We start from the raw sequence: 12,771 nt of genomic DNA, 5'->3' as shown, positions 1-12,771 counted from the left end.
CTCAAAAAGAGATAATGAAAACTAGAAAAGGTACAGAGAAGATCAACAAAACGTAATTAAGGGGATAAAATGGCTCCCTTATGAAGAGAGTGGGCAAGTCAGGGTTCTTCTGCTTGGAGAAATGACTAAGAGGGGATATGATAAAGGTTTATAAAATCATGCGTGTGGCAGAACAGGTAAATAGGAAATAGTTACATATCGTTCACAATGACTCCAAGTACCTTTTCTGAGCCAGGCAGAAAAGCATCTGGAGCAGATCTGCATTTGCTTGGAAGAATGAAGCAAAATCTTTCCACTTTTCTGTTTTCTTCTGATGCAAATTGGGGACATCAGTCAATCAACCTAAGACCGACTAATCTGTCTGCCATTGTCTGATGCAGGGACCAGTCAAAAGGAAGAAACATTCTGCCGAAGCAATCTGCTAATGTGGTGGAGATGCCCAGAATGTAGACTGCTTAAAAGAAGGCTTGGTGGTCGCAAGCCCACTCTCAGATCCTTATGGACTCTTGGTAGAAGGTCCTTATTTGTTGATGTAAAACACGATCACTTGATTGTGAGTTTAGATGAGAATTCCCTTTCCCCTGAGGAGTTGTGAGAATGTTCTCAAGGTGTGTGAGTGCTTGAAGCTCCAAGCTCCAACAGATTAAGTTGAAACAGCCATTCTGCTGATGACCAGGTTCCCTGCATCCAGAAGGGATCCTCTGGTGTTCCACAACCCTGGTAAATGCATCTGTTGCCAACATAACTTGATGGGGGGAGTGGACCCGATGGTCACTCTGACAGAGCGCCAGAGTTCTGCTCTGGAGATGGGAGAACTTTCCAGATGGACAACCATCTCTGCAGCATTCCACCAATCAGGCCTTTATGGTAGAGTTACCAGATGGAAGCAACTCCTCAGGAAAAGGCACATGACAGCTAGATTGGATTAGCCAAAAGTCACTTAAGGACTATCAGAGCATGAGAAACCAGATTCTCTGGTCTGATGAAACCAAGATTGAACTCTTTGGCCTGAATTCCAAGCGTATTGTCCAAAGGAAACCAGACACTGCTCATCACATAGCAAATACCATCCTTATAATGCAGCATGGCAGTGGCATCATGATGCTATGGGGATATTTTTCTGCTGCAGGAACTGTGAGGCTAGTTAGGATCAAGGGAAAGATGAATGGAGCAAAGTACAGAGAGATCCTTGAAAACCTGCTCCAGAGTACTATGAATCTCTGACTGAAGGATGATTCACCTTCCAACAGGAAAACAACCCTAAGCACTCAAGCCAAGACAACGCAGGAGTGGCTTCAGGACAAGTCCTTGAGTGGCCCAGTCAGAATCCAGACTTGACCCCGATCGAACATCTCCGGAGAGACCTAAAATAGTTGTGCATCAATACTCCCCATCCAATCTGACAGAGCTTAAGAGGATCTGCAGATAAGAATGGGAGAAAATCCCCAAATCCAGGTGTGCCAAGATTGTAGCATCATACCCAAGTCGACTTGAGGCTGTAATTACTACAAAAGGTGCCTCAACTTACGTAAATATAACTCAGTTCTTGTTTTGTTTTTAATTAATTTGCACAAATTTTTACAAACCTGATTTTGCTTTGTCATTATGGGGTATTGTGTGTAGATTGAGGAAGGAAAAAAATGCACATTATCCATTTTAGAATAAGGTTGTAATGTAACAGAATGTGGAAAAAGTGAAGGGATTTGAATACTTATGAATGCACTGTAACAGCAATAAAACAAATGATAAAGCAAACGATAACAAAATGCTCAGAAAAAAATAACAAAAGGCAGCATACAAATAATACATTACAATAGCTCTATTATAGCCCAGACATCATCATGATGCATCAGCAGTTACCAGCATCAGGATTAAGCAATCGATTCAGAATCATCATTTGCCTGTTCCTTTATTTAGACCCAGATGAGACATCCTGGCTTTTCCATATCCTCTGTATCAGAATACCTTAAAATTTCCCCGTTTTAATGTATCCTTTGAAGATACCTCATTTTGAACCAAACGCTCCTAAGCATCTGGGTGGCTTTTTCCATAATTGACCGTTTTTGTAAAAGTGTTAAACTAAAGAAAAATTATACTGTAATCAAGTTCATCACCTGGAAACAACTAAACATTCTCATGTAATAACTTGGTGGAGACGACGCAAGGTATGCAGCCAAGTGACAAAGCAGAGTTCCAGCTACAGAATTAAATCCTCTTACAAGTCCCCCAAAATTGTGCCATTACTAGTCAACTGCATTGTGAATGGGAAACACATGGTTTTACTTAACTTGTGCATGGCAAAATGCTCGCACTTCTTGGACATCAAATACACTTTTGTTCTCATGTTCATTAATTCATATGTTGGCATCACAGATATTCATAATCTCACACGAACACACTACCTTAGGAAGTTCTAATGGCACAAAAAACTGTTCATTTGTTTCTAAATACAAACATGCTCCTAAATCTATATTGGGGAAAACATGGAAAAAAATCTCTATGAAAAGTGAATTGTATTAATGAATATTCTGAAAGCCCACTAACAATTCCAAAAAGGCATGCACTGAATACCAACAAATTATCAGCATTTGCAGAAATGCATCAGCTAAAAGTACACTCACCACAGCAAACACTGGTACAACGCTGGCTAGTGTGGCTTGGGAGACATCTGTGCTGGTGAAACGATACAACGCCCCTAAAGAAAGATTTACAGAGTTAGATATTTACACCATCCCAAGGATGTCAGGGAAGAGAGAGCATGAGGAAGAATAGGAAACAGGACTGCTCAGGGACTGGCAATGACCATCAATGTCAGTGCAACTAACAAAAACAGTGAGCAAGGGTGAAAAATGAATATTCAATGGAGAGATACACCAGAGATATCAGTTTAACAAACATTTTAGCCAATATACATTTCACGTCACTCAGTGCCACAAAGTACACTTTCCAAGCAGTCTCCTGTTGTATGCGCCCATCCCTTCGGCACCAATTTTGTCTTCCTGTCCTGGGGTTGCCTGGGCAGAGAGATGTGCCACAACCACTAATTCTCCTCCTACTGACAGCCAGCAGCACATATCCACCTGCCTCTCCTCTTCTTCCTCTATCTATACTGGCTGGTTAGCAGCCACAAACAAGCAATACATATGGCCATTCACAAATAACGACAAGATTATTTCTCTCTCTTATCAAGGTTCTCATTCTATATCCTAATTTTGAGCTTATATACCACATTCCTGGTCCAAAGCAGACCTGGATTTGTCAATAAGCACACTGGGCCCGTGCCTAGGGCGGCAAAAATCTGGGGAGCAGCAGGCTGGCTGAGGATTTGCCTCTTTTCAGCTGTGCTGAACCTCACTCAGCAGAGAACAGCCCTCTGCTTCCTACTCCAGCTCCTCGCCTCCCAGGCAATGTGCAGGGAACAGGAGAGGAGGAAGAGGAGGAGTGAACAACTGCAGCAGACAGAGCAAACAGGGATAATTTTGGGGAGACTAGGAGGGGCAGAGTAGAGATAATTAGAGGGTGGGAAGAAAGGCTGGGGGATTAGAGGAGGATGGCTGTACCTGGCTGTGTGAGAGAGAGGGGAACAAGGGTAGGATGCAGTGTTCATGAATATGAGAAAGAAGGGATTGGTGCCAAATGTATATGCGTGTGCCATATTGGGAGGAATGCAAAGAGGAGCAGAACCAGAGCATGATAAAGATCCTCTCTTTCCAGTCTTTGCAATTCAAATCCTCGCTCTCTCTCAATCTTGGATTCTATCCAGGGCCGGTGCTAGCTTTTTTGCTGCCCTGTGCGAACAATTATTGTGCTTCCCCCCCCCCGCGCTTCATTCATTCTCTGTCTTGGGCTTGCCAAAAAAAGCCCAGCTCCTCCCAGCAACCAAAACTTTAAAAACTGTCACCCTCTACCCGCTGGGTCTTCACCCTCTCCCCTGGAACCCATTGCTGGTTTAAGAGTATTAGGTGCCCTAAGCAAATCTTATACCCTTGCATCCCCACCTCCTGCTCTCTCCACATAAACGGTTAAAAATTATGCATTTACAATTGATTTTGCATGAAAAAGAATATCCAAAGGACAGCCTTCTAAGGTAAAAAAAAATATAAGTATTTGCATGCGCTTCCTTGGTGCCAACCAGAAAATCCTACAAAAACCCCCCACTTGGAACCATATGACGTTAGGGCTACTGTAATGCGTGTTAGGTGAGGGTTTGACCCTCAGAAAGCCATGAGTAAATTACAATATAATAAACCTCCCACACCAAAACAGCACTAACAGCCAGCACTTAAAAAAAGTAACAACTCTACACTAGGCCCTAAAACACCAATACACCTCCTATTAGGAAAAGAGAAGAAACCAAGCTGCTATAGATTCCTACACACTAGCAGAATATTCCTCCACATCACACATGTAGAACACAGGCAGACCCTCATCAAATACTGGAAAAAGAAACCATAAAATATAAATAGAAACATGCAGGCAAAAACTGAATAGGAATAGGAAACACACAACACACCCTATTGAACTTAACAACCTTGACCTCCCATCCATTCCCATTCCCATAACCCTCCCCTCATCCTCCTCCCCTCTCACCCTCCCCATCATCCTACTACCTGCCCTAACCGCCTATATACCTGTCACCTTGTGAATAGTTAAAATATGTGAATATGTAACCACCTGTCTCAAGTTGAATTAGTTGCCTCAATATTTCTTCCTACTCTAAATTATTGTAAAGCCTGTTGCTATGCTATGTTACATTGTGAACCGGGGTGATGTTTTTAACGTGCCCCGGTATATAAAAAACCCTTAAAAATTAAAAAAAAACAACAAGTCAGACTCTATGCAATGCAACAATGGAAAATCAGAAATCACCAATCCTCAGACATTAAACATTAAAATCAAGAAATATAATAAATACGTTAATCATAACAGTATAAACATACTAATAAAAAGAATGGAAGATCCAATAATTAAAAACTCAATTTGTTTTGAATTTCTCAAACACCAATAAAATATTTCAAAACAGCAGACACATCAAACAGCATTCAAAATTTAAAACTAATAAGGATAAAATAATTCACACTCTCCATACCTGGAGACTTTTGATTTCTAGTCACTCAGATTGTCGTGGATTAGTGAGAGACAGATGCATAAACTTTCTCCTCTCATAGATATGTATCTATACATACACATACATACGTAGGCTCTCTCCCTCTTACATACACATGCTTCCTCTCTCATATATTCTCACTCACACACATGCTCACAGACACACCCTCACACACATGCTCACACACACACCCTCACAGACATTCCCTCTTACATACACACACACACACAAGATCCCTCTCTCACATATTCATGCTCAGGCACACACACGCTCAGACACACATGAAGAAAGCCCCCTATGCTTCAATACCGCGACTTTTCCTGATATAAACCAACGAATTTACTGCTCAAAAAGAACTTACTACTAATTAGACCTCAGTCCATCATCTCTAGATCTTGCATCTGTCTCAGTACTCTCTCATACACATGCCTCCTCTCACATGCACACGGTCAGACATCCACATACACATGCTCACACACACACTCCACTTATGCTCAGACATCCCCCCATACACATACATGCATAGACACTCCCGTACACATACACACATGCATAAGAACATAAGAAATTGCAATGCTGGGTCAGACCAAGGGCCCATCAAGCCCAGCATCCTGTTTCCAACAGAGGCCAAACCAGGCCACAAAAACCTGGCAAGTACCCAAACACCAAGAAGATCCCATGCTACTGATGCCAGAAATAGCAGAGGCCTTTCTCTAAGTCACTCCCACACACACACACATGCTCAGACACACACAGGTTTCCTCCTGCTCATACATACACTATAGAACCAAGGCCTTTCCCAGCAGCCCTGGCCCTCCCCTTCTTCGGCGGGGCAGATTGGGAGCTGCCTGGTGGCTTGTATTTTTTCCTTTTTTTCTTTCTGGCCGCCTAGAACGTGGTCCTGCAGCTCATCCTGACTGCAGCTCTGCAACTCTTTGCCACGCAGCAGGTTGGGAACTGCCGCGCAGTCCTATAGCTCCTGCTTGTCTTCACCGTGTGGCCCTAGGGCTCCTCCTTTTCTTTGCAGCACAGCCCTAGGGCTCTTATTCTTCACACAGCGCTAAGGCTCCTTCTCTGCTTCGCCACACAGCCCTGCAAATCTCTCATTTTTGCTGTGCAGCGGTTTGCGAACTTCTGCGTGGCCCTAGATTCTTGAAGAGGAGGAGCTGTAGTGCCGTGCAGTCCTTCACCGCCGCCTCATCTTTGCTGCATGGAGGGTTGGGAACCGCCATGGGGCCCTGCAAGTTCCTTCTCTTCGCTGCTACGGCTCATTTTCTTTGTGGGGCGGTGGCACCAGCAGCTGACTCAACTTGGTCACGGCCCTGAGGCCGCCACCCTGTGCAAGTTCACAGCTTGCACAGTGGGTTGTGCCGGCTCTAATTCTATCCCCCAAATCCTGAAGCTCCCTTTTCCCTAGATCCTGAAACCCACTCCCCAACCCTTCCTATTCCCTCATCTTCTCCCTCAAAGAACCTGCCTCTCTATCCCTCTTCTTCCTTATCCCTAGTCCTCTTTCCTTCTTGCACTCCTCCTTTCTCCTCATCCCATTCTGATCTTTTTCCCTTGCCCTCCCCATCTCCGAGGTCTCCTCTCTGTCCTGATGCTTAGAGATGCCTTTTCTTTATTAATAAAAGTAAAAAAATTATAATATATATGCTGCAAAACTAATTTATTTTTATAATGTAATATAAAAGATAGAAATGTTTTTGTTTCAGAATTTGTAAATGTTTCCCAGAGAATCTACCCTGAGCTGCCACAGGAGACTAAGGAACTTTATCTTAAGAGACCTTCTCTTCCCTGTTGTTCAACTGCAGAGAGAGAGAGAGGGGGAGGTGATAGGGGGCAACAGCACCAACAGTGCCTAAGGCACCAAAATCCTAAATCCGTATCTGGTCCAAATAACTAACTAGTGAGATTTATAATAATTGATGAAATATATAGGAAGAGTGTACAATAAAATACATAGTCAAGAATATCCTACCTAATAAAAAGTATCCTCAAATACATAACTGAATACAAAGATCCTGAAACACATGTATAAAATAAATATAAAACGTAATACACGGTACATAACCAAACCCCCTCCCACCAACAGCCTCACACTTGCTCTCGCCCAGCCCTTAAGGCCTTTGCACCCCTGAAGCTGGTGGTGGTCGTGGTGGGATGTCGGCAGTGTTACTACCGGGAGGACGCTGCAGCACAGGACACTTGCAGGCCACGTGCAAATCCAGGTCCGGCCGCGCTCTAGCGACGGCGGTGCCGGGCAGTTTCGACCCCCACGCAACAGCGGCGGCAGCAACAGTAACTGAGCGCCCTCCTCTGCTACCGGTGCGAGCCCAGCAGCCCGCGAGCGGACAGAGCCGGCTGAAGAGGCGCGCGGCATCCATGTCCGCGAAGAAGCAGTCGGGGCGCGTGACGCTCCGAGGCCGCTGGCACGCGCGCGACGTCCTCGCGCAGCGTGCAATGGGCCAGAAGGCGGTGTTAGACCCGGCGGCGGATTTGAATGCGTTGAGAGCGGCGAGTCGTTGGGTGAGAGTGGGAGTTTGCATCCCATTCAGGGAATGAACAGCACTCAATTTCGGTTCCAGAATCAGCATATTTTTTTTCACATTGTGCTGTTAAGGGATAAAAAAAAAAAGTATCCAGTCCTATTCATTTAAATGAGACTGTGACATACGTCTTTCTTTTTCTGTGCACGTTAACCTTATGATGGCTAAGGCATTTGTCATCTGTATGGTCAAAAGTATTTGGGGTTTTTTTAAAAATAAAAATCGTAATAAATTTATTTATATTTGCCAAGGTAAATTGTACATTTTTTCTGCACAACAAAGTTTTTCATTGCAGCCAAGCTCTTGCATATGCGTTATGCAACATTTGCCTATAATCTTTCCCTAGGCAATGAAAATTTGTGGAGCTGAAGTGGTTTTCACTATTTTTTGAATTTAAAGAGAAGTTTAATCATCTTGCTTTGGCAATGGTGGTAACATTATCCTGCCTCTAGTGGGGGTCAAATAACAGCAGGACTGTCATAAGGGGTGGGCAAGAATGGCAGTCACCCAGGGTACCAAGCTGATGGACAGGACTATCTGCAGGCTAAATAGTTCCCTCGGCAATTGATGGGGGGGGGTCCATCTTCAATATTGCTGCTGACTGGGAGTAGGTGGGAAGGGGGAAGACGCCTCTGATGAAACAGCCACCTTCCGAAGAGAAGTCCAGTTGGCCACTTGTATGTTCCTTCTGAAAGACCTACACGGGATGCAGTGCTCATTTAGACACAAGCTACAGCTAAGGACCTCTGAATATAAACAAATTACTCAGATTCATTTATTACATTTTGGTACTACTATAAGGTCTCTTAAACTTAACATAGTTTAGGGCCTCAACATGTTGTAATTCGGCCCTGGGGGGAAACAAGGGGCATATTGCACCTTTCAGTGGATCTGTGAACATACAAGCCCAAAAGGGAAGCAGGTACTGAATGAATACAGCCTTTGTCTGGTGTGCTGTTGTGTCTAGTGCCGGGTAGTAAAGTGTTAATCTGCCATATTTTACAGGTTCTCAATTCATCCAAAAGAACAAGAAGGGACCTTCCTCAGCTCAAGAGATTCTCATCGCATGTACAAAACAAATAGTTACAGTCTGGTGTCTGTCCTGATCAAATAAAGTGATCAGTCTGGTGTCTATCCTGACCAACTCAAGTGTGTATCCTGATCAAATAAAATAAAAAGAAAGAGAGAAATTAGGATGGTCTAATCCTTTTTCTCAGTCTGCATATCTTTGTTGGTACATGATAGAGAAAGATAAAAGAAAACAAGATCTGCAATTGGGCTGTCCTGGTGGTTCAGTGGCAGTGCCCAATGTCATGCAGAAGATGGTGGGTTCAATCACTAAGTTGAGTCCTCCACTCCCTGGGTCAGCTGAGACTGGGCACTTTGCAGAGTTCACAGCTCTTGGAAGGGAGGGAGGGAGGCAGCTGGTTATGGTCATCGTTCAAAGAAGACACCTAGTGGTTGAATTCAGGGCTCATGATTTCAGGGTTCCAGAAGGAGAGCTAGTGCATGACATAAGAACATAAGAACATGCCATACTGGGTCAGACCAAGGGTTCATCAAGCCCAGCATCCTGTTTCCAACAGTGGCCAATCCAAGCTATAAGAACCTGGCAAGTACCCAAAACCTAAGTCTATCCCATGCTTCTGATGCTAGGGGCCTAGAACTCTTGCTGCCCTGAGCAGGGTAGGTACATTGCCAAGGGGATATAAAATAGGGAAGAAATCTCCAGGTAGGTAGAAATCTGAAGGCTCTCGACACCAGGATCCCAGTCCTGGTTCTGACTGAACTGGAGGCTCAAAGCAGGAGGAAACTGCAAAATAAAAAAAACAAACAAATGTGCAGCTAGCCACTCTTATCTGTGGTACCTATGTAGCCCTTTCTCTGAATTCTCAATGTTTCCAAGGGCACACAAAAAATGTATAAAGGGGGCTGTTTCCACTCTTCTCCATCCCATCTCTGTCTCCAAAGTGTGGGTCCTTTCTATGGGGATGAAGGATACCTTTCTTGGCCCAAGCAGAGTGTTCTCCCAAGCGTGTGTATTACCATAGCTCTTTGGGATAGGTACACTTACAAACCAGGCTGGACTCTCTGGATGGGCATTCAAATTAAAGTTTCTTAGCATCCAGTCAGATGAATCCAGATCCAGTGAGTTATGCACCTCTACCAGCAGATGGAGACGGAGCAAACCGACGTTCCCTGTATGTACCCGGATCAGTCCAGACCGTGGGTTGAGCCTCCTTTCCATCAGGTGGAGACAGACTAAAACTGAAAGGGTGTCCTACATGAGGACAGAGCCTATCCTGTAACCCTTCAGTATTTGTCTGTCTCCAGCAGTTGCATTAGCTCACCCTTCGGTCTCCTGATTTTGGCTAGTTAGCCGGCTATCCTTCTTCTTTCTCTGGATCAAGCAAGTACTTCTCCTTAGCTGTTTGGATTGGCTCTTTCTTTCCAAAAAAAAAAAATATATATATAGTTAATCTTTTTTCCTGTGCAGGAGACGGTACCGTCTCCTGACTCTTGCTGGACTCAGGGGGGCTTCGCCCCTTGTGCAGAGCATAGCCTGAGTCCGTGAGTGCTTCCAGGTATGGGGACCGAGGCTGGTGGTCCAGTTCTCATCTCCCCCTCCTCTGGCTATCGAGGAGGCTTAGAACCCCATTGCTGTGCTCAGTCTGAAAAAAAAAGCACTTAAAAGTTATTTATTTGCTTTGTAGAGCACTTGAAAAATATTTTTTACATTTTTCTTATTTTTGTTCTCAGGGGGCTTGAACCGGCAGCCAGACAGGCAGGAGTCAGCAGGTTTTTCACTCCTGCCGGTGGGCTGCCAATCAACTCTATTTTTAATTTTTTTTCTCTTCAGAGCGGCTTCTCTCATGCCGCGGCCGGCAGCCTGCCTTGCCTGTGGGCAGACCTCGTCGCGATTTTCGCGCGAGGGATTCTGCTCTGCCTGCCTGCCGGGTGGGGAAGGCCCCTCCTTGGCAGGACAGGCAAATTTAGCCCGGGGATCGCATCCCCAGCGCATGGCCAGGCCGTTCCTGGGTCGGCAAAGCCTGGGAATGGTGGCCATCTTGGATTTTTAGGCAGCTCCTGTTTCGGAGCTGCCTGGGGCTGGGGAGCCGAATTTTTTTGATTTACCCCCTGTTTTAAGCCCCGAGGCTTCCCAGGATGTGTTCCCTGACCCCCCCCTCTTCCCCCCCTCCAGGAAATCCAGGGCCCGTTTTTCTACGGATTTATGTCCTCCTGCACAAATCTTATTTAGCTAGCCTTCAGGAGGAGGGGGAAGCCCCCCTTTGACCCCCCCCCCCGGTAAAAATTCCACGCTCCGTGCCGTTGACTGGTTTCCCGGCTGCGGAGCCTCCAGGGGTCTCTTCGGGTATGGGTTGTCCTGGGTGTGCCCCCCCCTGACCCCCCGGTGGACCCGGTACTTCCGGATCCTGACCCTTTTTCTGTTTCAACTGCTACCCTCCCACCTCTGGAGGGGGACGATCCCAGGGTCCTCCGAATGTTCCAAAGGGAGGAGTTGGAGCCCCTCATCCCCTTTGTACTCCAGGAATTGGGATTGGAGGGGCCCCCCGCAGATACCCTTATGGCCTCTTTGCCCAAAAATATGGACCCAGTTCTGGAGGGACTCAGGGCTCCGGCAAGCGCTTTTCCTTTTCATCCCATGCACAAGGTATTTCTCCTGTAGGAATGGGAGGCTCCCGAAGCGGGACTCCGGGTGGGGCGTGCTATGGACAAGCTCTATCCCCTCCCGGAGGAATGTTTTGGACATGTTGAAAAATCCCTCCGTGGACTCCTCCGTCTCCGTGGTCACCAAGCACACCACTATCCCTATAGAGGGATCGACGGCCCTGAAGGACGGACAGGACCGCAAACTCGAGGCACATATGAAACGCATTTTTGAAGTCCTGGCCCTGGGGGTCCGCGCGACTGCCTGCAGCAGTCTCATGCTGTGGACTGGTCTCAGGTGGACTCAACAGTTATTCGGCACCCAGGACCTCCCGTCGGCAGAGGCGGAGCAGGCCGAATGTCTGGAAGCCATCATCGCCTATGGGGCTGATGCGCTTTACGACCTCCTCCGCTTCCAGACGAAAGCGATGGCCTCGGTGGTGTCCGCTAGGCACCTCCTCTGGCTGCGCAATTGGTCGGCTGATCCATCCTCCAAAGCACGGCTGGGCTTGCTGCCCTTCAAAGGTAAGTTGCTGTTTGGAGAGGACCTTGAGAAGCTTATGGATTCCTTGGGGGAAAATAAGGTCTATAAACTCCCAGAGGATCGTCCGAAACAATCACGCTCCTTTACACCCTCCCATCCTCGTTTCTGGGGACAGAGGAGGTATACCCCATGTGGACGGGTTGGCCCCTCGATGGGTTATTCTTCTCAGTCTCCATCTTGGTCGAAGGCCTTTCGTGGGCGTCGGCCCTTTCGCGAGGGCCAGCCCGCGCGCCCCACCCCTAAGCCTGCCACACAATGAAGTTCAGTCGGCCTGTTCCTCGGTCCCGTTTCTGGGTAGCCGCCTCTCCCTTTTTTTCGAGGAATGGGTCAAAATCACGTCAGACCAGTGGGTCGTTGACATTGTACGAGACGGGTATGCCTTCGAACTTGTTCGCGACCTACCGGATCTCTTTCTATTCTCCATATACGGGCGTTCCAAACGGGAAGCGGTAGAGCAAACCCTTGCCAGACTACTGAGTCTGGGCGCAGTTGTCCCGGTCCCGGTCCCAGAAAAGGAGCTCGGCACAGGCCAGTATTCCATTTACTTCATGGTGCCTAAGAAGGACAGGGCTTTTCGGCCGATCCTAGACCTCAAACGGGTCAACCGAGCTCTCAAGATCCCAAGTTTTCGCATGGAAACCTTGCGAGCGGTCATCGCGGCGTTTTGCCCCGGAGAGTTCCTTGCCTTGCTCGATTTGACAGAGGCGTACTTCCATATCCCGATTCACCGTGAATACCAGAAATTTCTTCGTTTCCACATCCTCAACCAGGATTTCCAGTTTTGGGCCTTGTGACCTCACCTCGCACCTTCACCAAGATCATGGTGGTGGTAGTGGCAGCCCTTCGTCGGGAAGGCATTCTAGTTCACCCCTATCTGGACGACTGGCTTGAGCGGGCCAAGT

At 46.6% G+C, this 12,771-nt stretch overlaps 1 protein-coding gene across 1 annotated transcript in view; it reads right to left on the bottom strand.

Moving 5' to 3' along the window:
- The window catches only part of LOC115085128 (magnesium transporter MRS2 homolog, mitochondrial-like), a 57,662-nt gene extending 50,094 nt beyond the window's left edge, over window positions 1-7,568 (bottom strand). Inside the window, exons 1-2 of the mRNA XM_029590763.1 lie at window positions 7,290-7,568; window positions 2,622-2,695 (exon numbers count right to left, since the gene is read on the bottom strand). Coding sequence (XP_029446623.1) covers window positions 2,622-2,695; window positions 7,290-7,494 — 279 coding nt within the window. The 5' untranslated portion in view covers window positions 7,495-7,568. The remainder of the gene's footprint in view (window positions 1-2,621; window positions 2,696-7,289) is intronic.
- Between the last annotated feature and the right edge of the window lie 5,203 nt (window positions 7,569-12,771).

The sequence above is a fragment of the Rhinatrema bivittatum genome, chromosome 2 (genome assembly GCF_901001135.1).
Source record: "Rhinatrema bivittatum chromosome 2, aRhiBiv1.1, whole genome shotgun sequence".
Taxonomy (NCBI): domain Eukaryota; kingdom Metazoa; phylum Chordata; class Amphibia; order Gymnophiona; family Rhinatrematidae; genus Rhinatrema; species Rhinatrema bivittatum.
Note: the sequence above shows the minus strand (reverse complement) of the source record. Positions and strands in the feature narration are given on the sequence as shown.